We start from the raw sequence: 26153 nt of genomic DNA, 5'->3' as shown, positions 1-26153 counted from the left end.
TGTCGAATGTAATCTGAGTCCCCAGCTAGTTTAGTGACTTTAACCCTTCATTTTGTTTATATTACCAGTTCATTAACTCATCTTAAACCAGTGGTTATTGTTAAATAATTTACTCAGTGGTTACAATTTTCAAATACATATGGCTCGGGGAGCTAATTGTCATATTTACTGCACTGATCATTAAAAATTGGGGGGAACACATCTTTTAAGCAGTGAAGTCAGAATGTCAAAAATAGTCTTGTTTTTATTCTGGATTCTGATTTCATTACTGCGCTCAATGACTACAGCTGAACTTGGGAGTTCTCATACAATCCAAATTCCATCAAAATGCTAAGACTCATTGTGCCATGGTTGTTATTAATAATTAGCGCCTTGTTTTCTTGATAGGAAAAGGCTATTGACAAGCATTTGTTTATCCACAACAAAAGTATAATTAGCTTATCCCACTTAGTAAACCTTGTATGCATGCCAACTCATACCAAACTGCTACTTTTACAAAAAAAAATTGCAATAATACAGTTCATTTTTCCAGTCCTTTTTGCACAAAATTTATTTACAATGTCTACATAAATGCTCCAAGGTGGGACTATGGAAAAATACACACATGACCAATGCTTTGCTGAGAAATAAAGTCAACATATTAAAAATAAATCTTCAGTCTATGTTTTTGAGCTGCACAAAACAGGAAGTGATGTATAAGGTGGTGGTGGTTGTCGCATGGGGACAATGATGCTTGATGTGACAATTAGGCTTCTAAACACACGGCCTCTTGGTTTCCATGCCTCCTCCTACCAGTCTCCTTAAGACACTGCCTGCAACAGCTGATTAATCATTGTTGATGACTGCAGTTTTTCCCATCCTTCCCGAGTTACATCTGTTCAGGCCAATTCAAATATGGTGAGTAAATGAATTAGACATGCAAATTCAAGCCCCAGGCTAGAGAGAGGGAGAGAGAGGAAAAGAGAGAGAAAGAGAGAGCGCACATGGCTGAAATCCTAGGCAAGAAGATTCTCCTGCCTAATAGTTATTTTAATGCTCTAAAAATCCTGCAAATCAGACCTTCCTGTCCCTTGCAGGATAACTGTAAGGCTTTTTAATGTAAGGAGGCTTCTGGAGGAAGTGAAGAGCTATGGAAACAACACACATAGTGTGGAAAAATTTCACATTTTTTTTAAAAAATCTATAAGAAACAACGTAATATGGATAACAGTATAATAGCATTTACAATATTTCACTCTTTGTTCTTTTAATGTCTTATATAGTTATTTTGCATGTCCCCCAAATTGACTTCAGTTGGTTTTCCTGCATTTTAAGAGTCCCTATGAAGAATTAGGGATGCTCCTTGGTCCAAAGTAGATGTCAAGAATGGAACTCCATAGTCATTGCAGAAAAAAACATGATTTGAAATCAGTCACCATTGCAGACAATGCATATTCCCTTAAGCTACTGAGCATGAATGTCCATGACTTGTCCACTCATTGTCGGGTCTCCTGGATTAAGAACCGAGGGGCTTGATGCTGACATTGGCATTCCAGGGTGGGACGGTCCTCCATGCATCATCGCTGTTGGGTGGTGAGGGTGTCCAGGAATGTACGTATGCATGGGGGGCCCATGACGCAGCTGAGCAGGATGGGGGGGCATCTGGGGTTGGGGATAACTTGGCTGTCCCATACTCACACCCATTGGACCACCCCGGGCTACATACTCCCCTGGCATACTTTGCAGCCCTGTAGAAATTCAAAAGAAAGAAACAAAAAGAAAATATTACGGCAAAGCAACAGTGTGGTTCCGACTTTGGCAATTCTATGGAAACCGGGGAACATTGTGATCAAGGGCCTTGGGACACATTCTTTTGATTCATGCAGAAGAAAATAAGACGGGAGATGTCAAAGCTGGATATCCAAACTCGACACTGTGTCTCTGGCACTGCCATCATTATCAGTCCTCCTACCAAGTCTAATTTAAAAACAAACAAACACCTCACTGGGTTCTGCTCTAAATCAGCATTTCTGTTCCCTGAAATAGGCTCTACCAAGAACGTGCACACTGCTGTTGTGGTCGCTCACTGTGTCACAGGAAGAAGAACTAGGCAAGCTCACTAATGGTGACCACTTAACAAAATCCTGTACCTTTGGGGGAAAAAAAAATCAAAACAGTTATCAATAAATTCCTTCCACATGGCCTCTTAGAGCTGGAGGAAGAGAAAAGCTGAACAGAACCCTGTCTACCTTACAATGATTTTGAGAACAATAAGAAAAATTGGACCTAAAACAATACCCCTCTTGCTTTGCGGGGCCTCTTGTCTTCTGCATGGATTGCTCTAGTTGATGGAAACTGACGGGTGTATTGTTTCTCAGAGCCATAAGCTCCATCATCATCAAGGGTGAAAGGCATAACGCCATTGCTAAGTATGTTCAATTGGCTTTAGTTCTAAGTAATAGCGCACTGTGAATACGATGAACACCTTCGGATAAGGTCTCCAGGCTCTGGCAATGAATGGCTGCTTAATCTAGCCTAAAGGAACATTTTTGAACTAATGAAAATTGCTTATAAAATATACTGTACCCACAGCTCTTTAATCAAAAAAGATGATAATATTTTTTGTAATAACCTATTAATTTAATTGGTCACGAAGCATAAAATACATCATTTAAATTTAATTGACCCAGAAACTAAGAAACAATATTTAAATTAACTAAGCTGGAGAATTCCATGATGAGGTAATAAGACTGTTGATTTCCAAGCTCAATGGAATGCTTTCAGAGTGAATTGTTAAACTCATATTGGACTCCCACCCAGGGAAGAAGACCAGTATGCATTACCCTTGGCCTCAGCAAGAATTTTAAATAGTGTGTTAATATAATCAGGGGCACATCCAAGACTCTGAAATCGTAGTTTTTAATTTCAAAAAAGAAAGCTAGAGCAATGCTGTTAGGGGTGATTTAGGAAATCAGCCGGGGTTTTGGAGTTCAAAACAGTCTTAGTTGTTTGAACTCGAATTTCTGGGGTGTCTTTTTAGGAGAGAAAATGTCCGAGTGAGAATCTGGGACAGTTTTCCTAGGCCCACTTCACTGGGCCTGCCACTGAAGATTGCATTAATGATCTCTATTTTTGTATACTGAATAAGTCAAATCCATTTGTCACACCGCAAGTGATGGCATACTTAATTTGGATATAGTCAATTAGCCTGGGCTAAGCCCCGAAGCCTGCTGCGCACACCTCTATTTTGTATTCTCCCTTTTCCCATTGCCACACGTAATCCCATTATGATGGACAGACAAAGGAACAAACTAAGAAAAAAAAATCAAAGTTTAGTTGACTGAAGCTCAAAATATGCCTTTACTTACCCTAAGTAAAGCTGTGTTTATTTTACGTAAAAGAAGTTCTCTGTTTGGCTTTTTGGTGTCTTGCAGGTTAGTGTAGAAATGTAACTCATGCATCAACTGCGGTTAGACAGATTTATGGCACTTTGGGGACATGCTCTTTCCTCTCCTTGCACTGCTGCAGACTGCTTACATTTTGCAAATCAGTCTGTTGCTATGACAACCCACTCCCCCACCTCCTGACTGTTTCTTGTTCTGTCATGTGGTCAGTACTGTACAATAGCAACACACAGGATAAATGTATATCATACACAGAATTTATAAGCTTAAAACCTTGATCAAAACCAACAAGAAAATGAAAGAAGCAAGAAATGAGGATTTAATGGAAATAATGAACAAGCATGAAGCTATGGGCAAGGAGAACATGAGAAAATGCAAGAGGGAAAAAATATTCCTAGGACAAAGTGAAAACAAAGACCCCGTTTGTACTTACTTCCCCCTTGCTTTCGATTGGTTAACTAGATGAAGGTTACATGTAGTGCCACTGCCCCTCCATGCCCATATTCATGCCCATTCCACTCATAGGTCCTAGAAGGGAGATAAAAATCCAAGAAGAGGCCAGAAAATGAGCAAAGTCCACAGATAGTGCCAAAAGACCCTTTAACAAAACAGGTTCTAGATGGTTGAGAGGCGGTGAGATCTTGAGCACACAAAGGTCCTGGCTTCCCCTTTGCAGGATCTTAGACGCACAGATGGCAGAGCAAGGCGAGACCGGCAGGCAGCTTGAGAAAGCAGAGGGTGGGGTGGGTTTACCTGCACTGACTGGGGCTGGGGGAGGGCGACACTTCTGGAGTTAGACATGAAATGCCACGGCAAAAGCAAGTCTCACCTGGCGCTCTGATGCCCATGTGCTGCTGACCGTCCATTACAAAGCCTCCCATTGGCTGTCCGTCGGGGTTATACGGTGTTCCTTGGCTAACTACAAAAGTACACAGCGTAGTTTCTTAATAACAGGAGGGGCAGGGAAAGGGGAAAGGGGAGGGGAGGGGAGGGGAGGGGAAGGGAGGAGACCAGAGGAGACACAGAGACCATACTAAACAGATATCATTTTTAAACCAAAGTTAATTATTTTTCTCAGACCAGTTCTATGCACCTCAGGGACTTGAGTTTCAAGTGTTATGTTCAAGGAGCAGGGCAGACACAAAAAATTTATGCTCAGGATTTTGTCTGGTAGTTCCATAATGGGCATTGAAAGGAAAAAAAAAAACACAGCTTACTGGCATGTGACTAACTGGGAACTGACTCAGTATGATACTAGCAGAGCTTTCAATAGAGCTGAGAGATGTTTCAGAGGGACAGTCCAAACTTGCATCACCCCTAGTAAATTTGCTTGCTGCCTTTGCTACAATATTATAATATAAAACAAATCCTAGGGCTCATGATGGAAAAAGAGAAAAGCTGTTATTTTTGAAAACTGTGAACACCAGAGGACAGACAGTAACGAGCGAGGTCATGAGAATTAAGAGCTGTGCATTTATGCCACTAACAGAATCCCGTGTTTTAACTGTCCATGAAAAGCTGTTTCAGAAGTAAGCAGCCTTGGGTTATTAAAGCACACAAAAGCTCTACCTCACTGAACGTCTTTGAACTTTACTGAGTCCCACAAGTGATCCTGACCCCTTTGACCTTTTGACAGGTAATAAAGTTTACAGCAATTCCACACCAAGCCATGCACCAGGGAGTGGTCATAGTAGCAGAAAGCTGGGTAGGCAAACTCAGGGAAAAAATAACATTAATATATCGAATGTTTACAAAGAAGATTGTAACTGAGCACATGATTTAAGAGTTACTTTTCTCCATTGGCTTTTTATTTCCTACTTTTTTAAAATGTTTTATAACGATGTTAACTTGATTAGTGTTGTTACAAAACAAAACTGGTTTAATTTTCACTACCAGGCACTCCTAGTACTCACTCCCAGTTCATTTACCAGGTAGCAGCCCTCCTGGTGAATGGCTTGAGGATGGTTTTCGCTTGCCTGACTTGAATACAGTCACTAGAGGGGACTTGCCTGCTCGGTTGGACTGGTCTATCATGGGCTGCACTATTCTTCTCCGGGCATTAATAAACCTGTAACCAAGAAAGCAAAGCAGATCATTATTGCATAAAAACATAAACAAAAGGTAGAGGAAGAGGAAGAGATGAACCACAGTAGGAAGAGCTGTGGCAAGCTCAGCCTGCCTCCTTTCTCCCTCCTGGACAGCTTCGAATGCTGCAAAACCTGCAACCCCATGACCTCTGAATACAAGGCTTAGGTTTCTGAGTTGATTTATGTTTGCCTGTTTTACCACAGTTGGACACTTCCATTTCATCTTTTCATGGGGGAATTAGCGGAGTTTTCAGGAAACAATGCTAGCCACCACTCTTTTCAGTGGGCAGGGCGGGAGACGGTGGAGACAGAGACGCTGTGGGGACATCTGCTACCTTCCAATCACTGACATTGCAATCTTACACTCTCTGACCTCTTCCTTCTCACCGTTTGTTTGATCCAAACCTCCCCTACCTTTTGCAAACCTAGTTCCATCTTTATGTCCACCGCTAAGATAAGGGACTGGGTTGGCAGCGCACCCCCGGTGGAAAGAATGTCTGGAGTTTATCACTATTAACTCTCGCTTCTGGGGACTTTGGAGAAAGGCATTCCTTGGAGAGATTTCTTGGCGCGACTTGTTTTTTTTTCTCTTTATGCAAAATCCGAAGTCAAGACAAGGTCACAGCTACACAGCCACTGAATTTATAATTTCACTTTCTTCAGCTACTACTGAAAATTTATAAACACCTTATTAGGACGTTGAAGTCACTCTAAGTTTATTTTAAACATTGTTTGGTACAAGTCTTTTTCATGGCTCCTGCAAATGTCAAATCACTGAAATATAAAACACGCAGCTAACTCCAAAGCCTTCATCACAAGACTGTAACTCTTAAGATTGTTGTTCTGGGTTGTAAGAATTGAATACCAAATCCAGAAAATAATGAGTATGTATTAAGTTTTGAAACAGGAAGTTACCTTTAGTTCCCAACTCCACTCTGAGCAGGACATCAAAACTATGATAAAATGTTTAATAATGCCCTATTAGTAATTGAAGGGTCCACGGTCTCATATCAATTTTAGTTTGTACATCTCTCTATTTGAGCGAAGAAAGCAGTTCTGAAAATCCAAACCATTAAACAGCCAGGGACATGTCTTTAAAATAAAAATACATGCTTCATAGCGTTTAAGATTCTCAGTATTCTGGATCTGCTTGTGTTCTTCCAGAGAAGTAATTAAGGTAAATGACGGAACTGGATTCTGACTAAAAGGCACACTGTTGGTACTGGCTCTTAGAGACCAGGCATTGTATCGGTTTTTACATATGAAGTCCCTGAACTGCTAATAAAAATATTTAAAACACAGATCTACCACAAACGGTGTTGCCAATCAGGTTATCATTATCTTATATAAACCATGAAAATTGGAATCATGTGAGCAGAAGGTTAGATTAATTCTCCATTCTCATTATAAGCACAGGTGTAGCACAAACACCATGTGAAATAACCAATTAAAATGAAAAAAAAACTCTGCCTTTTCATTAGCTGCCTGCACTGCATGACCAATTAGAAAATTATTTAATATTAATATTCTGCATATACCAAAAGTAATTTTCATAGTAACTAACATAGGTAAGATAGCAAAGCATAGCTCTTTATGCTACTGTTTATTATCTCCACTGACAGAGAAGAAACTTAGTCTGTTAACTCTCTGTTTCAAATTTTTTTAATTCATTTCATGGGTAGGGAGGGCAAATTTTTGTTGTTGTTTTGGGTTGGTTTGGTTTTGGTTTGTCTTGTTTTGTTTCTTTGAGACAGGGTCTCACTAGGTAACTCTGGCTGTCCTAGAACTCACTCTGTAGACCAGCCTGGCCTCGAACTCACAGAGATCTGCCTGCCTCTGCCTCCCGAGTGCTGGGATTAAAGGCATGTGCCACCACACATGGCCAGCAAAGCAATTTTTAACAAATAAGGACAATTTTTAACAAGGCTCAGAGGAACTGAATGACTTATTTCAAGTCACGTGCTACCGAAGAGTTCGTTAATGACACAGTTTTATGTCATCAACAAATCCTAATGCCACAAGTGCAGCACAGCCATTGATGTGCCACAGCTAGAATCTTCCATACTAACCAAACATCTGAAAAGCAGCTGCTTCCGAGCCAGCTGCCACTGGCAGCAACACTTACTTTGAGCCGAGGCACAAGCATGACAATGAATGTCTCATAGTTGGAGAATCCCTATGGCTGCCCAGCTTGTGTATATAGATAAAGATGAGGCTGTTCAAAAGAGATCCAGGGACTCGGGTTTCCGTATTCCACCCTTTGACTCCTCTCCAATCAAACATTCAGACTCCCCAAGACCAGTGCAGAGTAACCAGCTCAGGTGCCCAACTCATGACCATTCATCCCATGGCACCAGAGAACAACCGTGAATCAAGTTTAGGAAGTGCTTCGTCACCTAGCTGGGCCATTGGCGTGGGTCTCCTCGTTAATATCCCACCGAATCAATGCCTAGCCTCTACTAGACTGAAACCGACACAGCACAAGCCATGTTTGCTGAGAGTCTTTGAACAAAATGAACTGCTGGAAGGTCCTGTTCTCTATCTAAAACCCTTTCAAGGTACAGCTCTCTGGGACAACTTAAATAACTCCATCCAACACTCGAACATAACCATCATGTCCTCTAGGCTTTCTCTTTCCCCTGGGTTAAACATTCACGGCTCTTAAAAGGTCCCCTCCCCAGAGGTAAAGCATCTCTCAGATTTTGAGCCCACCATCATGCAGGCCCCTCTACTCAGTTTGCTCAAATTATTTGTATCTCTATGGAAGTCTGCAGAGACACCCTGGTCACGTTTATTCAGGGCCTGTCCTGGTCCCCATATAAAGGACAAACTCACTATCACATTCTCCTGGCTCACCACCCACAGGTACTAAGTATTATTCACTTCTTTCTGTGGAGGTGATAACTGGATTTTTTATTGTTATTCAGATTTAAGAGACTCATAGTTTATATAGACACTGGGAATCCTGTCATTAAAAACAATAACAGATGGAAACACGGGAAATCAAAGAAAACTCAACCACATTGAATTGTTCAGATAAGTTACCAGATCTACATAGAACTATCTTTCTTTCTTGTTTTGAGACAGGGTTGCATGCAGCTCATGCTGGCCTCAGACTTGCGATTTAGCTCAGGAAGATGACCCTGAATTTCTGAATGCTGAGATCACAGACGTTCTTTAATATGCCTGGTTTATGAGGTTCTGGTGGACTGAACCCAGGGCCTGGTGTGTGCTGGGCCTGCACTCTACCAACTGACCTACACCTTCAGCCCAACTTCCTCTTTCTGAAACCTATCATTTAAAAACATTTCAATATAATAAACCATTATCGATATATTTAGGACACAGTAAGTTCTTGGAACATTACCAAATTGTAATCTCCATACTACTATAAACAACTTGTATCATGGCTTGAGGTCATGGTGAACATCTTTACCTGAAAGTAACGAGTTAAACAGCAAAGTATTTCATTTTCTAAAACAACATGTTATTTAGATGTGGTGTCATTTCAGAACTTGATTCTCCTTGGTGTATTTTATCACCATCACAGACTACCTCAGGTCTTTTCCCTCAAACCTCTCTCACTGGAATTAGCTGCATACAGCAGAGCATGTATTTAGAAGGCTTAGGGGTGAATTCAGATACAAAACATTTTCCTTCTGGGCAAAGCAATAAAATGGCATTCTTGCTCCTCCCACTATAAGTCAAACTGAGGTCAGCTCCCTTGTCCCACTATCTGTTTAAATAAACTGGCCTGGCTGTTTGTTTCTCAAGTGCCCTTTGACCCGTGTCTCATCCTCCCTGCTTTGGTGACAGAATGCTTTACTTTTCATTGTGAAAGAAGCAAAATTATCAAGAAATTTCTCAACCAGGAAACCAACAAAATGCCTTTAGATTGGATGTGAACATAAATGGACTTATTTTCCTTCTTAACACGGTGTTATTTTAGGAGAAATCAGTAAAATAGTTAATACTCACACACATATATTTTATATATATATATATATATATATATATTATATATATATATATGCTGAAATTACATCATGTAGTTAAAGAAAATAGTGTTTCTGAAGAGAAGTAAGAAAGAGGATAAAACCCAAATTAGAATGTATAATATAAAGATATTTCCTAATCGCTACAGAACAGTCTTTTTTTTTTTTTTCTTTTTTTAACAACTGCTATTCAAATATAACTGGGATGTGGATGTCAGGAATGTGACTGTGTGAGCCATCAGTCACTGAGATGGGCAGTCTATACCTTTTCTTAATAGATATAAGAATATAATAGAATATATACTACAGTTTAGGCTTTTAAAGTAAACCGTCGAGTTAAATACACTTTAAAGGTTAGACATGTTTTATCTGCCTTTATATATTACTGTACACACACACACACACACACACACACACACACACACCTTAGTTACACACTGCTTTTAAGAACGAAACTCCCTTTCTGTAGGTGGTAAACAGCTGAATCAAGGAAAGAAATGTCTCCTGTCTGCACCACAGAGTAGAATTTCTGCTGGAGACCCAATTATCTTCTTTCTCAGGCCAAGTTTTACAAAGGAAAGCAAGATAGCAGGGTGACCTTCTAGCTTTCCTCCATGTCCAAATAAACAGATGTGTTTCTTTCTGACCTGGTTGTTTGTTTAGAACTCAGAGTCCTTCTAAGGAAGAGTGGGAGCCTACAGGAAAGAAAATCTCCCAGCATCCGAGACTTGAGAGCATCCATAAATTGAATTTTACTTTTTTGCAGTTTAGACGAACCAGACAAGGAGATCGCAGGCTGCATCTGAATTTTGTTTTCAACAGGGAAGTTCTTGTTTCCTTTCTTCACCTCACTCCTCAGTTGTTGGACGTTGAGGGTCATAATGTGTGTGTGTATGTGTGGTACGTGTGTGTGTGTAAGTGTGGTTTGTGTGTATGTGTGTGGTGGTTTGTGTTTATGAGTGTGGGGTGTGTTTATGTGTGTGGTGTATATATATAAGTGTGGTATGTGTGTATGTGTAAGTGTGGTATGTATGTGTTTGTGTGTGTGTGTGTGCATGGTGTGTGTATGTATGTGTGTGTGTCTCTGTGTGATTTGTGTTTGAGTGTGGGGTGTGTGTGTATGTGTAAGTGTGGTGTGTATATTTGTGTGGTATGTGTGTGTATGTGTAAGTGTGTGTGTGGTTTGTGTGTATGAGTGTGGGGTGTGTGTAAGTGTGGTGTGCATATATAAGTGTGGTGTGTGTGTACATGTGAGTGTGGTGTGTATGCGCTTTCTATGTGTGTCTGTGTGGTTTGTGTGTATGAGTGTGTGGGGGTGTGTCTGTGTGGTTTGTGTGGGGATGTGTGTTTATGAGTGTGGTATATGTGTGTGTGTGTCTGTATGATTTGTGTTTATGAGTGTGGGGTGTGTGTGTATGTGTAAGTGTGGTGTGCATATATAAGTGTGGTGTGTGTATGTATGAGTGTGGCATGTATGTGTTTGTGTATGTGTGTCTGTGTGGTTTGTGTATATGAGTGTGGTATATGTGAGTGTGTGTGTTTATGGGTGTGGTATATGTGTGTGTGTTTTTGAGTGTGGTATATGTGTGTGTGTTTTTGAGTGTGGTATGTGTGTGTGTTTATGAGTGTGGTATATGTGTGTGTGTTTTTGAGTGTGGTGTGTGTGTGTTTATGAGTGTGGTTTATGTGTGTGTGTTTATGTGTGTGTGTGTGTGTGTGTGTGTGTGTGTGTGTGTGTGTGTGTGTGTGTGTGATTTCCCACTCTGCCACCTCGCTTGTCTCCTTTCTCTCTCGGGTTGGAATCCAGGATGGTTTTCTAATCAGGAGCTGGTGGAACTGCTTTCTGAAATGGACCTTTAGCCTTTGTTTATCATCTGCTTTTTGCCATGGTCCCAAACTTTGATGCTAAACTGAATTCTCAGAGACCAGGAGGATGAGGAGAGCTTAGTGGGCACCTGGCAGGAGCTAAACCCAAGGCAGAGTTGCCCAGTTCTGAAGCCAACACTGTCTACGGCTTGACTTCCCTTCTGTAGGTCACTGGAATAGTGATGACAACTAAGGGGAAACTCAGCCATTCACCTGGCTGTCTCCCCGTTACCAGTTCTCTTCCTCGGTGGTTAGTGTTCACTACAACTAACATAAGTAAAGAGAGCCCACATCAGCTACCCTGGCATCTTACAGGCAAGCTAGGAATCCATATACAATCCAAGTGGTTTTGTTTCCAAACAATGACCCACTTCTCTGTTGGTCCCACAGTCTTGTTGACCAGCTAGGAATAAGTAAATAGAATGGGGGTAGACCTGGGTTTATTGTAGCACGCACCTTTCTAAGTATGGAGAAATGTCATTTTCCAACACCCTCTAATGCCCGAGAAGATAAAATAATTAGGAAATTACTTCATGGGGGCAGATGGCTTGGCCAGTTAAGTACTTAGGACAGCCAACAAGGCCTAATGGTGGATGACTTGAAGTTGATCTCTGACCTATACACACTTTTGTACACACATGAATGTGAGCCTGCATACACATGTGCACATGCACATGCACATACAAACACACAACTAGAAATGATCATACTGACTATAAAGGTAAATTAGTAAAAATGCATTGATTAGTATTAGTTATATTTATAAATAGTTCCATATATATTTAAATAAAAATAAATATCATGTATTCCTAAATACAATTTAATTACTGATAATTTTTGTATATAGTATTCTTTATTCTATTAAAAATCAACAATATGTACATATAATATTTAATTGACAGAATTTATTGGGGGAATTTTCTAAAGATTTTTCTTCTTTTAATTTTAAGAGATCTGATGAAAACTTTAAATAGAAAAAATCTGACATTGGAAGATAATTGTGTAATTCCAGAATTTTGTTATTTTTCTATAACATGAGCTTTCTTAACATAATATTCTTTCAACCCTATGAGAGTTAGTCAAAGAAAACCATATCTACTTTTAAAATAGTCAGCATTCCCTTATAATTTTAAGGCATGCTTTATAGACAAAGACTACGGAAAAGAGTTGTAGCCATCTCCCAAGTAACTCTTTGTTCTTTCAAGCAAAAAATTTAGCTGAAAAAAAAATCTTCTACTGAAAATCATTATTGCAGATTTACATTTACTTATTGGACTTAATGATCCGAAACTGATAGTCTTCAAGATTCAACCTTTCTACAAATCATTTCTTTGTGAAATAAAATTTTATAAAACATGTTAAGATGCTCAAGAAAGTTGACTCAATCTCAAGTCAAACCTTATGAAATCCTATTTTTGGCACCTTTTCTGGTTTCTTAACCTCCTCCAGGATCCGGCAGCTCCCGGGCTGCAGTCCATCACTCATGTCTGGGGGTGGGAGCAGAGAATGGCTGAGGAGACAGGGAAAGGGGGAGGGAGCTCTCTTCCATACCCACTCGAGAATCATAATGTCAGATTGCTCAAATCACAGGAATTCCACCAGAGGATGAGAAGCCAGAGGCAGGGAATGTAGGAAGAACTGATGTTGTCTAGCTTGAGCAAAGAAATTATTATACGCAGGTTTTCTTTAAAGCACCCAGTGGAGGGGGTCATCATTTAATTAACAATGACAGTGCAAAGTCATAACAAAACCTATGTGCTGTTTTGGACTTACAACTGAAATACTTTTAAGATAACTCATCACTGCATGGGTACACACCACATGGGCTTCCTGAATCCTTTATTCTAATTTGAACTCTTATCCTTGCTTTCTACCCGCCACCTTCTAGAACACTAAATCCTGAGGGCTAAATTTGGTCGAATACATGATGAGTGCATTTTGATAGGCTTAGTGAAGGAAGACCGAACGTTTGGGAATAACTTAAAGGAAGGGGTGAAGAGGGGGTTCAGTCAATACAATGCTTGCTACACAAGCATGGGAACCTGGATTTGATCCCCAAAATGCACGTTTGAAAAAAAAAAAAGTTAGGTACAGTAGTTTGCATCTGTAATCCTATGGCTGAAAAGGAAGAGACTGACGGATCCGTGGGGCTCACTGGCCAATCAAGCAAAGGTGAATCAGACAGCTCCAGATTCAGTGAGAGACCGTGTTTCAAAAATAGAGTGGAAAGCAATCAAGACACCTGTTTCCACACAAGCGCGGACACACACACACACACACACACACACACACACACACACACACACACACACTCACAAATTTAAGTGTCCATTGATTTCAAATATAGGTTAAAAAATTGACACATATGAAATATCTACCTAAATGTGAAGGTTTGAGTTTGTGTAACCATAAATATAAGGGAAAAAAGTAGTTTACGTAAGTCACATTCATTTACAATGGTTATCAGCACAATGCGTAAGCGATCGCTAAAAGTAGTTAACCTTTCTCTGCTAAGGAAAAAGCTTTGGAAACTATAAAAATATTACCAAAAGGGATGTCATTGTTTATTTTGTAGCTGAGCCTTTTTTCCTCATTTAAATACTAATTTTCTCATTCACAAAAAGCCAATAAGATTGTATATAACTGAGCATCCCTAAAGCATAACTAACTAAATATATATATTTAAAGATAATTCTGGTGGATTTTGTTTTTGCCAGTCTCCTTTATAAAGAGGGCAGATAGTTTATCACATGAAGTAGGACGCCTTTGAGAGTGAATAGACAGTGAGCAACACACATGACCACGGAGCCACTCAGGCAATTGAGAGAGAGGACCATTTTAATCATTAGATATGCAGTATTTTTCTAAAGAACGCTGCCTTAAATGATCACACTGAAGCCCTATTGCATTAGAAGCATAACTTCCTCCATCCACACAAGACACACTAAATCTTAGTCCCCTCTTGGAGTGCCTCTGAATGCTTGGTTCTCTCCGGCACCCTTCCTTTGCTTGTCCCAGCTTCCCATACCTTCAGTGACTGTAACTTTCTGGCCTTGGAACCTTCACTCATACCAAGGGAAGCCTTCTTAAAATGTACCTTGTCACGCAGTTTTGCCTGGTCACAGAATTTAGTTACAGAACAGCATAGTCCCCATGACCCGCAAGTGGGGGTTTGTGTCCATTCTTTCGAATGGTTCCTGGGGCGTTTTGTTTCAACCAGTAAAACAAGATCTAAACTCAATGTCATGTCACAATATGCACTCTGTAAGCCCCAGAGCTGGACATGGAGCCATGAACACTGCAAGGCAAACTCTGTTCCCTGAGATAGATGAGGAAATGGAGGAGACAAAAAGCCCCCTCTTAGAAGCTGACAAATGAGGCCTGGGGGCGAAGCTTTGAAGGATGTGTGTTCACTGCTGGGTTGCTGGCTGCTGGTGTAACTTTCCTTTTCTTTTCTGTTTTGTGATTGTTTGTTTGTCTGTCTGTCTGTTTGTTTTTGAGACAGGATCCCACTATGAAACCCTAACTGGCCCAGGTCTATGTAGATCAGGTTTGAACTCGCAGAGATCTGCCTGCCTCTGCCTCATGAGGGTTGGAATTAAATGCAAGTATCACAACATCTTCCTTCCCTCCCTCCCTCCCTCCCTTACCCAACTTCTCCCCCCTTTCCCTTCCTCCCTCCCTCCTTCCAGCTACCCCCACCCCTTTCCTTTTTCCTTGGAGTCCCATGAATCCTCGGCTGGCAGGCTTCAAACTGACTGCTTAGCCGAGGTTGACCTCATACCTCTCGCTTCCACCTTCCAAGTGCTCTAGGATGATAGGTGTTCCCTACCAGACTAGGTATTATGTGGTACTAGGGATTGAACCTAGGACTTGCTACGTGCTAGGTAAACGCTCTACCAACCCAGATACATCGCCAACCCCTACCCTTTCAAAACAAAATATTATATGTGCTATCTCAGTCAAAACGCTAGGCCACTGTCTGTCAGGGAGAGTCAAAACGGTGGTTAGTCGGAAGAGCCTGGGAGCTGACTGACTGGCCCGGAGATGAGAGCAGCATGTAGGTGTATAACCACAGCGATCTAGTGGCTTACTGTGAAGAAGCTTGCTTTGCTAGTTGTAAAACTTAATACAGGAGTTGGTGAGATTATTGCCATTGTAAGTCTCAAAAAATACATACTAGTACAAAGCTCATAGCAGCATGAGCTGGAAACACCACAAATGGTCACCAGCTGACACAGGACTAAACCGAACGTGTTTCTAGTCTCACAGTGCATCACTGCTCAGCCAGGAGTGAGGTGCTAATAATACGCGCTACAATGTAGGTGGACCCTGAAGACATGAGGTGAGAGAAACAATCACATAAGATCACCTAAGACCGCAGCTTGTGTGTGCATGTGTGTGTGAGATGCCCAGAATAGGCCAATGTGGAGACAGAAAGCTGAGTGGCTGCCGGGAGCTCAGGAAATAAGAAGAGTGGTAGTCGTCTAAACGGCACCCAGTGTCTTTTAAAGTGGCAAAAATATTTAACGGTTGACGGTGGGAAGGGTTGCAGAGCTCTGTGGATGCAGCACTGAATCCTGCGGTTTAAATGAACAAATGCTATGACCTGTGCAGCCTGCCTAACAACGAGCTAAGAATGAGTTCAGGAAGGGAGGCCTGAAGGAGCTCCGGACAGGAGCCTGCTTGTCCCTGCCTCTTGGCTGGCACCTAGCAGCCCACAGACGCAGGGCCCCCTTTGTCAAGGGATGCAGAAGTTCCCACCCAGCAGCTGCACCCGAGGCCTCAACAGCACAGGGTTTCTAAAATTCTAATCCTTGATCCCTTGCGCAGCACTTCAAAAGTCACGTTTACAGTTTCAAAAGAAATAGCATGACTGAAAACAAAATTTAATTCTCAATGTGCCTCCCCCCCCCCCCCCCCCGCCCCCTTAAACACTACATTCACTCAGAATGATTGTCACATGTCTCTTTTGGTTTCCCAACTCTCCAAGCCCAAACGAAGGCCAGGAATTCCAGTCACAACCAAGTCCACTTCCGTTTCCATGAACAACCCTGCCAGGTGAGCAGCCGAGGCCACCGAGATCCTATGGCTTCTGTACGCATACAGTTCTATTAGCTTTTTCAACCCCGTTCCCCCAACCATTTCCAACCATACATGAACTCTGACCCAAATGAGGGATCAAACAGTCAATCACAGCAGATGTTCTTGTAGTACAGACCAACACAACCCTTCAGTCAGAAAACAGACAGCAAAAAGACTGCTTTCTTTAAAAAAAAAAAAAGTTCTGTACCCTAGAGCAAAAGTACAAAAACTTCAATATATGTTATTTAATCAGGATATTTTAACTTCCATCCATAAGCAATATATTGTTCTTTTTTAAAAAATGACTTTATCACTGGGCGGAGGTGGCGCACACCTTTAATCCCAGCCCTCGGGAGGCAGAGCCAGGCGGATCTCTGTGAGTTCGAGGCCAGCCTGGTCTACAGAGCGAGATCCAGGACAGACACCAAAACTACACAGAGAAACCCTGCCTGGAAAAAAAAACCAAAAACAAACCAAAAAAAAAAAAAAAAAAAAGACTTTATCAGCATTAAGCCAGATCTCACCAATGACAGGAAATTCTTTTTTTTTTTTTTCTGAGCAAAGTTACATTTATGACCCAAGATGGATAATCACCATGGGCCTGCAAGACTTACTGCATTTAAGGAAGGAAATGGCTTTCCCTTCCTAGACGATAGTGTGTAATCTCGAGAGGCACTGGTTACTTGAGGGTAAAAACCAATAGTGTCTTTAAGAATATCAAACAGATGAAGTGTTCTTGTTATTTATTTGTTAGTGCTGAGGTGTGACTAGAATGAAAGAGTTAATTACTTCCCAAACCAGTAAGCCAACCTAAAAACTTCTTTAAAATGCAAATAAGTGGAGAGAAACATGCTCAGTGATCGATCGTGGTGGCATTGAATGGAGAACCCCATATTTGCCAAAACTTACAGACATTCATTCTACGTGGTTTTATTTATTTATTTATTTATTTATTTATTTATTTATTTATTTATTGGGTTTTTTTCGAGACAGGGTTTCTGTGTGTAGTTTTGTCCTGGATCTTGATCTGTAGACAAGGCTGGCCTCGAACTCACAGAGCTCCGCCTGGCTCTGCCTCCCGGGTGCTGGGGTTAAAGGCGTGCACCACTGCCGCCCGGCCTACGTGGGTTTATTTTTGAATGTTGTGCTTTCCTTCTAAAAAAGAAATTTTTCTTAAATATAATTGAAGATAGCCCTAAATATCTACACAAAGGGCTGTGGCATCCACACATAGGTGTAAGCACAGACCAGATCCTAGACATTTGTCTTTAGAAATACCCCTTCCACTGAGCCGACGGCGCCCCTCCACTTTTGAGAAAACTTTTATTTAGCAAAGAGGCAACATTTGCCCCCATTTTTCAATATTTTAAGCTGACTTTTTATCCACTCAAATATGCTTTTTGTTTTCTGTAGGCACAGCCCTGAAGCAAGTCAGTGATGTAAGTGAGGGAGAGAGGGTCTCAGCCAGCTCAGGGCTTGGTGCTTAATGCTTAATCACCCAACACCGGGCTCAGCAACTGTTGACACAAAATAGGTGGAGATCAGGCCCGTGCAAGCAGAAAATGCCAGGAAGGCAAACTCTATGTAAACACACTCAAGACAGATCTGACAAGAATAGACCTAAGCCTGACTTGCTGGAGAACCACTGGTGTGCACAGCTTCACTACCCCTCACAGCTAAATCTGCTTCCCCTTGCAAAGTTCCTTTGAGATGATCCAGAATAACATTTAAACACTTGAATACATTTACTGAAGACAGCCGAGACATCCGTCCCCTTGATTCACACAGTGTGAGTTTCAAATTGCCACATATGCCTGGAGTGGAGCCAAAGGAAGGCAGGAGAAACGGTGTGCACACACAACCACAATTCAAAAAGTTGTTTCTCCTGACCTACAAAACTCATTTGGAAAAGCAAATGGGGAATGCTTAAACAATCTTTTAATCTCTAACTGACACCTGACAACCCATTACTTAAAGATTATTAATGCACCCACTAAAAAGTTTGCTATGTACAAAATTGCTAGAGAAAAAGATTGAATGCCTGAGGAAAAAAACAAATTTCGCTGTACAATAACTTCAGAAATTTCAAGGCTATTATCTGCCATGCCCTTCACAGTCTCATCGCACACTGCTAAAAACAACTGATTTATCTTTATTATGAATCCTCAAATGACAGCAGACATGTTTTTCATGTCTTGCAATAATGTTTAATTTCATCTAGTCTTTATTTTACAGTGTTTGATTTGCTTATTTAAGAGGAGAGAAAGTAGCAACTTTTTAATTAATTTTCTTGTGTGTCTCTTTATCACAGTGCTCTCCCCCTCCATCCCTACAGTCAAGCTATGATTAAACCAACTTCCCAATGCTCACCTTGTTTCTTCATGCACTCTACAGTCTAGAATACAGACCCATCAGGGGCTAGAGTTCTAACTAACCAGCCCTATGTGTTTACTTTAAAGTACAGGAAGCTGATATCTGTGGGGGGAAAAAAACGACCTAAGGAAGGACCCATATGTCATTGGTCAGGAATGAGGGGGACGATTAAGCATTTGAATCACTATCAGTTCTTTTCTATTCCCTCCCCTTACTCAATGACTTGCCCTGTGTAAGCGTTATATTCTCATCCGGCTCTTTTGCCACCTGTGGAGACCAGTTCTTTTACCTTAGCCATCATGCTTCCTAGAACCCACTTCCCATGATGAGTTCTGGATGCCTCTTTTCCAGTGTTCTACTCAAACACACTGGGGTCGGCACATGGCACTCACTCTGGGGGACCTCACCACCCATTTCTCTGACTGACTAGATGCTTGTCCTGACACAGAATGAAAAGAGCCAACCTGGCTTAATGAGGTCTTGCAATAGGTACATCTGACCCATGCACAATGTTCAAAGTCAGTCCGCAAGCCATTCCTTTCCTTCGTTGAAAGGAATTACAGACATCCAGACAAACACACTGTGTTCACAGTGAATGGGTCGCCCAACTCTGAGCCTCACTTGATGTGTCTCAAAGCGCTTCCTCAGCTGGAAGCCTGAGCTTCAGGTGTGTTGTATAGTCTTGCCCTAATAATCTTGACGCTGCTGGCTGCCTGGGAGGAGAGGCAGCAGTTCCAAGACTCGGGGTTTGGACTTCCATGACGGAAGGAGTCCAAGTTTCCATCCACCTAGGTGAAGCAATACCTACCCCTTCTTAAGGAGTGTCCATCTTCAACAGTGTTAAGAGAATGATTTTATACCCGTGGGGGAGGGACAGGGGGGACCTCTGAGAAAGCCAATGACGTGAAACTTGAGCAAACTGTACCAAATAGTCAGAGCAGAAGTCATCTTCTAAGAGACTTGTTTGCAGGAAGTTCTTGAAATCTGCAGACAAAAGCAGGCTGTCTGTCGAACTCCCGGAACTCTCTGACGTGACCAGACCTGGAGGTTCTCAGTTCACAGGCCTTTGCCCTCAGAGCTATTCACTCAGTTTCCTCCCCAGGAATACCCTGACCGTCTGGCATCTCGCCAGCCCCGTCTCTGGCAATATGCAAGCTAAACATTTTTTTTTGACTGATTTCAATATTTTCTTGTGAGCGGCTAGACAATCTTTTATCTAGTGAGTATTCCTGATTGCTCTAATCTGAACGGAGGGGAGTAAGTGTCTGTAAAGGTGATGGTATTAGAACCGACACCCCAGGTGAAAAGTATAGCAATTAACTGAGGCTTAACGAACAACACATTCTGAAATGTTCCTGGGAGTTGGTCTGTTTATATGTCTCCTTTTGTGTTAAAACACTGCACCTGTTACTCCATTGATCAATTAGGAAGTCTACTTTAAATGGAGGTTACTCTGCAATTCTCCAGGGGGAAAGCGGAAGCAGCTGTGGAGTAAAATGACTGTGTATGTGTGTGTGTGTGTGTGTGTGTGTGTGTGTGTGTGTCTGTGTCTGTGTCTGTGTGTGTGTGAAGTCGCTTCATCCCTAGGTGACTTCCAGCCAGGGAAAAATCACTGCACGGTTGCACTTTCATTTTGCACTTGAGCAGCAGACAAATGACCCCAGAGCCTCTCACACTGAACACTGCTATGGGTTGGGTTGGGTTTTCCTTTTTCTCTTCTTTTTTACATCTGTTTTTCCCTTGTCTGTGTGTCAGGCCTCTGCTTAGATTTATTGACAAAACAATCTGTGCCTAATGTTTAAACAACATCTGTAAAATGTATTATTAAATTACATCAGAAGAAAAGCAGAACAATCCCATGGAACCCACTGACCCCTATTGATTTTCAGATAAGAGAAGCTGAGAGGATAATTTGTGAATGTTTTAACATTTACATCTAAATATGTCTCTGTATTTATAGAATCTTTGATTACTTATAAAAGTATTTGCTACATTACTACTATAATTCAGAAATAAACTTGACCTTTAACTGTTGAATCTATTATAGTAAAGATCAGATTTTCTAAAAATAAGCTTCCATTTTTACCTGCCTGTAGCATAAGAATCTAGCTTTTTTCCCCCCATGGGTAACAAATGGGAAGTGATGCCTGAATGCTTGGCAGTTTTAAGGGCACTAGATGAAGGACCTAGGAAGATCCAGTATGGATTCTAAATCTAAAATCTATCAACGACACTAGTTCTGATATCTTATCAGATGTCAGGGTGTTGCCTAGAATTTTATATACCCAATTGATAGAAAGGGGTTTTCTCTCTAGACACATGCCAGATTTCATGTATACTGTATATTTTGCACCTTCTCCAAACACAGAATGATGATCGTATGTGCATTGGGCTAGAACTCTGCTGAGACAGGAAGTGTCTGGGATTCCCAGCCAGTACTGTACAGCATAAGACATCAGTTTTTGTTGTAGGGAATTCCCTGGTCTGCAGCACTGGCCTAAAAATATATAAATGAGCTTTTATTCGACCACTCACAGTTTCAATGTATAAAAGTTGGTCTGCTAAAGATAAAAAAGAGCCAAATATTGGCTTTGAATTTATGTGCATATTCATGTATGTGTTTGTTCATGTATGTGTATGTGTATGTCTTTAGACATCTACCTGGGGGGAGGGAGTCAGGAGTAGATAAAAACATATTGCATATACTTAGGAAATTCTCAAACAATAAGTAAAAACACATTTGATAAAAGACTTGAATACTAAAATGATTGTGTGTATGTGTGTGTGTGTGTGTGTGTGTGTGTGTGTGTGTGTGTGTGTTGTGTGTGTATGTAGCCCTGGCTGTCCTGGAACTCACTCTGTAGACCAGGATGACCTAGAACCCACAGAGATCCGCCTGCCTCTGCCTCCCAAGTGCTGGAATTAAAGACATGCGCCACCACCACCTCACTCTGAAATGACGTCTTAAAGCCCTGTCTACATATTGAAATATTTAAAGACATGAAGAGCCATCTACTGCCAAAACTTACAATATTTCTACTTCAAGTGAAAAGAAAGGCTCAACATGTAACGATTGTTCTCAAAAGCACCCTGTCACAACAACAATGAGAAGAACAGAGAGAGAAAGTTCCCAAATGTGAATTTGACCATTTCCCAATGGGACTGTGTAACAAAGGAGTAAAGAGGAAGGGGACACCAGCATACAGGGCAGGCTGTATCTCACAACTGACCACACTTTGGGTCTAAACTCCTCACAGCACTGAAGTGCGTAGGCAATTAGTCATAGCAGTCGACTTGGAAAAGCCATGCACTATCTCCTTAAATCAAATAACACATTTGAAGTACTTGTAATATTTTAAATACTTTAATATTCTGGGTTATTTAAATAAAGGCCTCAGATCTCAACAAACTATGTTGTCGTAGGTTTAGTCTACAGCCTCCTGTGTGATCAATCTCCCATTCCATCCCAGGGCTCTCCTGCCAGCCATGTGAAGATCCCTACTCTCTAGTTTTATTCTGACTAGTAGAATAACTATGAGTGTTTTGCAGTTACATTTTTATCTCTGCTTTCTCTTCGTCAAGTCTGTCTTATTGTTTTACAGTGGGATTCTTCCACTTCCCTATTCGCCCATCTGTTTTAGTCTTCATCATCTGATGTGTAGTATATCCTTTATGTCAACAAAAAGACAGAAAATGGGCTTTAGTGATGGTGGGAAGGAACAGTGCCCCAAAGTCCCTGTCTCATCTTCCAGTTGAGGCCTCACTAAAGCTGCACCAGCTACGGTTTCTATGACAAGCTAGCAACTAGACATGAGTTTATACTTTTCACTTAACATACTGTTCATTTCAATACATTATGTTGCTGCCAATAATTATGACTGATCTACACCCAACCTGCCCTTCAGCATTTTATGAAACATCTTCAGCAGTGACTCATAGCATATACAAAAATTTACATGTGTGTTAACAAGTTTTAAGAAATCCAAGGATGGAATTTTTTTTTTAAGTTGTAACTAAATGAAGTGAAGAGGAAGTCTTAAGACATTAATGATCATTTTTTAAATTAGGATTTGTAGAAGCAAAGAACCTCATGGGCTGCTGTTCTACGTAATGAAAGTATTTATTTGCAGGCTCTCCGAAAAGCTTTGTGTGTTTTTATTATGTGAAGGAGAAGAAAAATACCCTCTGCTTTTTCTGTCTTTAAGTCTTCAAACAGGCCATGGTTTAAGATTCTATGACACCTTTAGTTTTCAAAAGTGCCATCATTATTTGCATGTTACTTCCTACTTAAAGTCTCAAGAAATATGTATCTATTCCTAGCTTCTTTTTTGTTTGTTTGGTTTTCTGAGACAAGGTTTCTTAGTGTAACCCTGGCTGTCCTGGAACTCACTCTGTAGGCCAGGCCGGCCACAAACTCAGAGATGTGCCTTCCTCTGCCTCCTGAGTGCTGGGATTAAAGGAGTGCACCACCCCCACTTAGCTATTCCCAGGCTCTTAAAAAGAGAAGGTTTGGAAAATGTTTTGAAACTTGAATGAAACACGTAAATGCCATTATTCACTACACTTCAAGAAAACAACCCATCTCAAATATTTTAGGTTACTTTAGAGATATTCTCTCCAGGAAAGTTATCAATGAGGTCAGAGAAATTTACAAATGGGAAGCAAATGAGGTGCAGGGAAGAACTGTTCCTATACTCAGAAAGGACAAGGCAAAAGGGAGAGCCATACACTCTGACCCAAGTCAAAGAAGTAAAAGTAATTTTGAAGTTACCTATCTGCAAAACTGAGCTTCAGTCTTAAGTCTGCATATACTTTGAAAATGGTTTCATAGCTTCCTAATTCCTAGTCTTCCTTTTCTCCTCTCTAATTACAAAGTAAAGACATGAAATTGTGGCCATTGGCTGATGAAGACCTGTAGCTCTCTGGTAGATCTTGTGCAGAGAACCCAGGGATTGATGGTTTATATACATCACCTGGCACCACAGGAAGGTCCTTATGCCCCTGCATTCATGGGAAATGTCCCATCAGACAGGCTTTGCACAGCAGAGGGTGTTGAATTTTTTCTGGTAACTATGTTTATGAATAGAGTTTGCTAGCAACATTGAGGACGAAGAGAGATGGCATGTATGATAGACAGCCAGCTCCTTAGTGCTCCTTAGTTTGAGCTCAGCCTGCCACTCCTTCATGTTCACCAAAGAACATTTCCCAAGGAGATGCCACATTTCAACAGCCCCCACTGTATTGTACCACCTCACCATCACTTTAAGCCTAAAAACATGATTGTAGGTACACATATAAAACTCACTGTCTCCCTCATGGAATCATTCAGAACCTCTGAAAAACCATCTTCAAACAGGCAGTATTGACAGTCTTGAAGATTGCAAGACAATAGCAAATAAAAATAGGCAAACGGCAAAGTCTCCGAGGCAACAGAACTTAACACTTTTAGATACAGTATGACTTCGGTGGGTTCCCTGTCCACTAAGAGGGCTGCAAAAAATTGATCTCTGAAGGCTGTGGTAAGGTCACAGAAATTGATAACCCTTACAAGCGAAGCTCATGTGAGTCTGTCTGTGTCTTGCAGATAGCACACTTTGTAAATTAATCCTCCAAAGGCAAATATAGCATAAGTAGCTTGTTATCTCTAAAACACTAAGTTGACGAATACATGGGATTATATTGACAGAAATTACATTTTCTGTAATGGGGTTTAATATATCTGAAATATCTCCCAAAGGCTCGAGGCTCGCTAACAGTGAAGGGTCTGTTAATGTAAGTACAATGGACATCAAGAACAAATTTATTCACCGAAATGGATTAGGCTATGTAATCAGAGAGTCTGTAATATTAATCTCTGACACTGATTGAACAGAAAGAAAGACTTATGCCTACAAACTGTCATTCTTGGTGTTCTCTCTTCTCCGACCATGTTTTGAGCCTTTTCTGGATTTTACTTCAAAGAAGAGAAGATTTCTCCACTATAAACACTGATCTGAAAATATTAGAATGACTAATTAGATATCCTTAGTTTTAGAGGCAATTGGCTTTCAACACCCTTCAAATATGACAGTAGGCCTCGGTGATTATCCTAGCATGGCTTTTAGGGCACTAAATCACACTTTCTTAGAGCCTCGGTGCCATGTTGCAGGACAATTAGTCAGAATATTATTGGTCAGTACTCAGTGCTTAACCTCAGCCAGATCAGGAATTGACATTTTACTCGGAAATAGTATTGAGTAGCCCTCAGCTACATCAGGTTGTAAAGACGTTCAGAGAAGAAAACAACTTTTTTCTTCTTCAGTGTTTGAGTGTGAAGAGAACTCCAGATGCTATCATCTAATGGATAACCCTGACGAAAGCTCACTGAATTGGTTTCTCTGTGAATCTAAAACAGCTATGTAGTAATGGTAGAGTTTTCTTCTTTCATAGAAAATAATATGATACCAACTCTATAAGTTATCCTAAAGAGAAAAAGCCAAAGAAAGTGATACTATTTCAGGCTCAGAGTGAATAGTCACTAAAACACGCTCATCCCGTGCTTAAAACCTGTTGATTCATAGAGGAGGTGGAAGGCAGCACATTCTGTTTTCCACATTAGAAAGCACTCTTCCACATCAGTCCAGTTTGTTTCCACCTTTATCAACAAGCCGCTAGGGAAAGCAGCAGCAGCTGGGTGTGACTTCTTCATGCAGTGCATTAACTGCAGGTTGCCAGAGCGGGGAACAGACTGTCTGTAAACTCCAGCCAAGTTACTCACCAATTGTTCACTTGAAGGATGGTGAGTCCTGTGTCTTGTGCCAACTGTTTTTTCTGTTCTTCAGAAGGGTAAGGGTGCTGAAAGAGATCAAAAAGAAGTATGTGTACAGCAGGCAATGTTTATAGCATTTTGTCAATAACCTAAGTGTCTAGTGAAGTCTATAATTAAAGGTAAAAATGCTGAGGTGTGTCACTCTTATTAATGGAATACTACATCATCTAATTAATGGCAGTAAAAGACAAGCCAATTACAAAGATTAGTGAAGTGAATAATGTCTATTTAGGATACTTGCAGAACCTTGATACTGAGTTTACCCTTTAACAAGTTTATTTGTTGCAAGGCTAGAAAGTTTATCATGATCTTCTCTGTGTTTTATCCAATTGTAAGGTGAGCGCTCTCTCTCTCTCTCTCTCTCTCACTCACTCGCGCTCTCTCTCTCTCTCTCTCTCTCTCTCTCTCTCTCTCAAAATATCCCTCTGATTTAATATACTCTTCACTGAGGTCCCCAGTATTTAAGTGTGACATTCTCCCTCCACAACACCATAGTGCTGTGTTAAAATATTAAAACTAAGCTAGGTATAATTTATTTAGGCCTCGATTGTTTCAA

The 26153-nt window shown here is 40.9% G+C and overlaps 1 protein-coding gene across 4 annotated transcripts in view; it reads right to left on the bottom strand.

Moving 5' to 3' along the window:
* Positions 1-226: 226 nt before the first annotated feature.
* The window catches only part of Meis1 (Meis homeobox 1), a 143327-nt gene continuing 117400 nt past the window's right edge, over positions 227-26153 (bottom strand). For 3 of the 4 annotated variants that reach the window (XM_052734765.1, XM_052734762.1, XM_052734763.1), the window contains 4 exons: positions 25547-25623; positions 5312-5451; positions 4213-4302; positions 227-1727 (listed from right to left, as the gene is read on the bottom strand). In XM_052734765.1, the coding sequence (XP_052590725.1) occupies positions 1444-1727; positions 4213-4302; positions 5312-5451; positions 25547-25623 (591 nt within the window). In that variant the 3' untranslated portion in view covers positions 227-1443. Of the gene's footprint in view, positions 1728-3816; positions 3912-4212; positions 4303-5311; positions 5452-25546; positions 25624-26153 lie in introns of all 4 variants that reach the window. The other variant, XM_052734764.1, reaches the window with a different exon arrangement.

Source organism: Peromyscus californicus, unplaced genomic scaffold, assembly GCF_007827085.1.
Source record: "Peromyscus californicus insignis strain IS unplaced genomic scaffold, ASM782708v3 Scaffold_13__1_contigs__length_99412109, whole genome shotgun sequence".
In the NCBI taxonomy this organism is placed as follows: Eukaryota; Metazoa; Chordata; class Mammalia; order Rodentia; family Cricetidae; genus Peromyscus; species Peromyscus californicus.
Note: the sequence above shows the minus strand (reverse complement) of the source record. Positions and strands in the feature narration are given on the sequence as shown.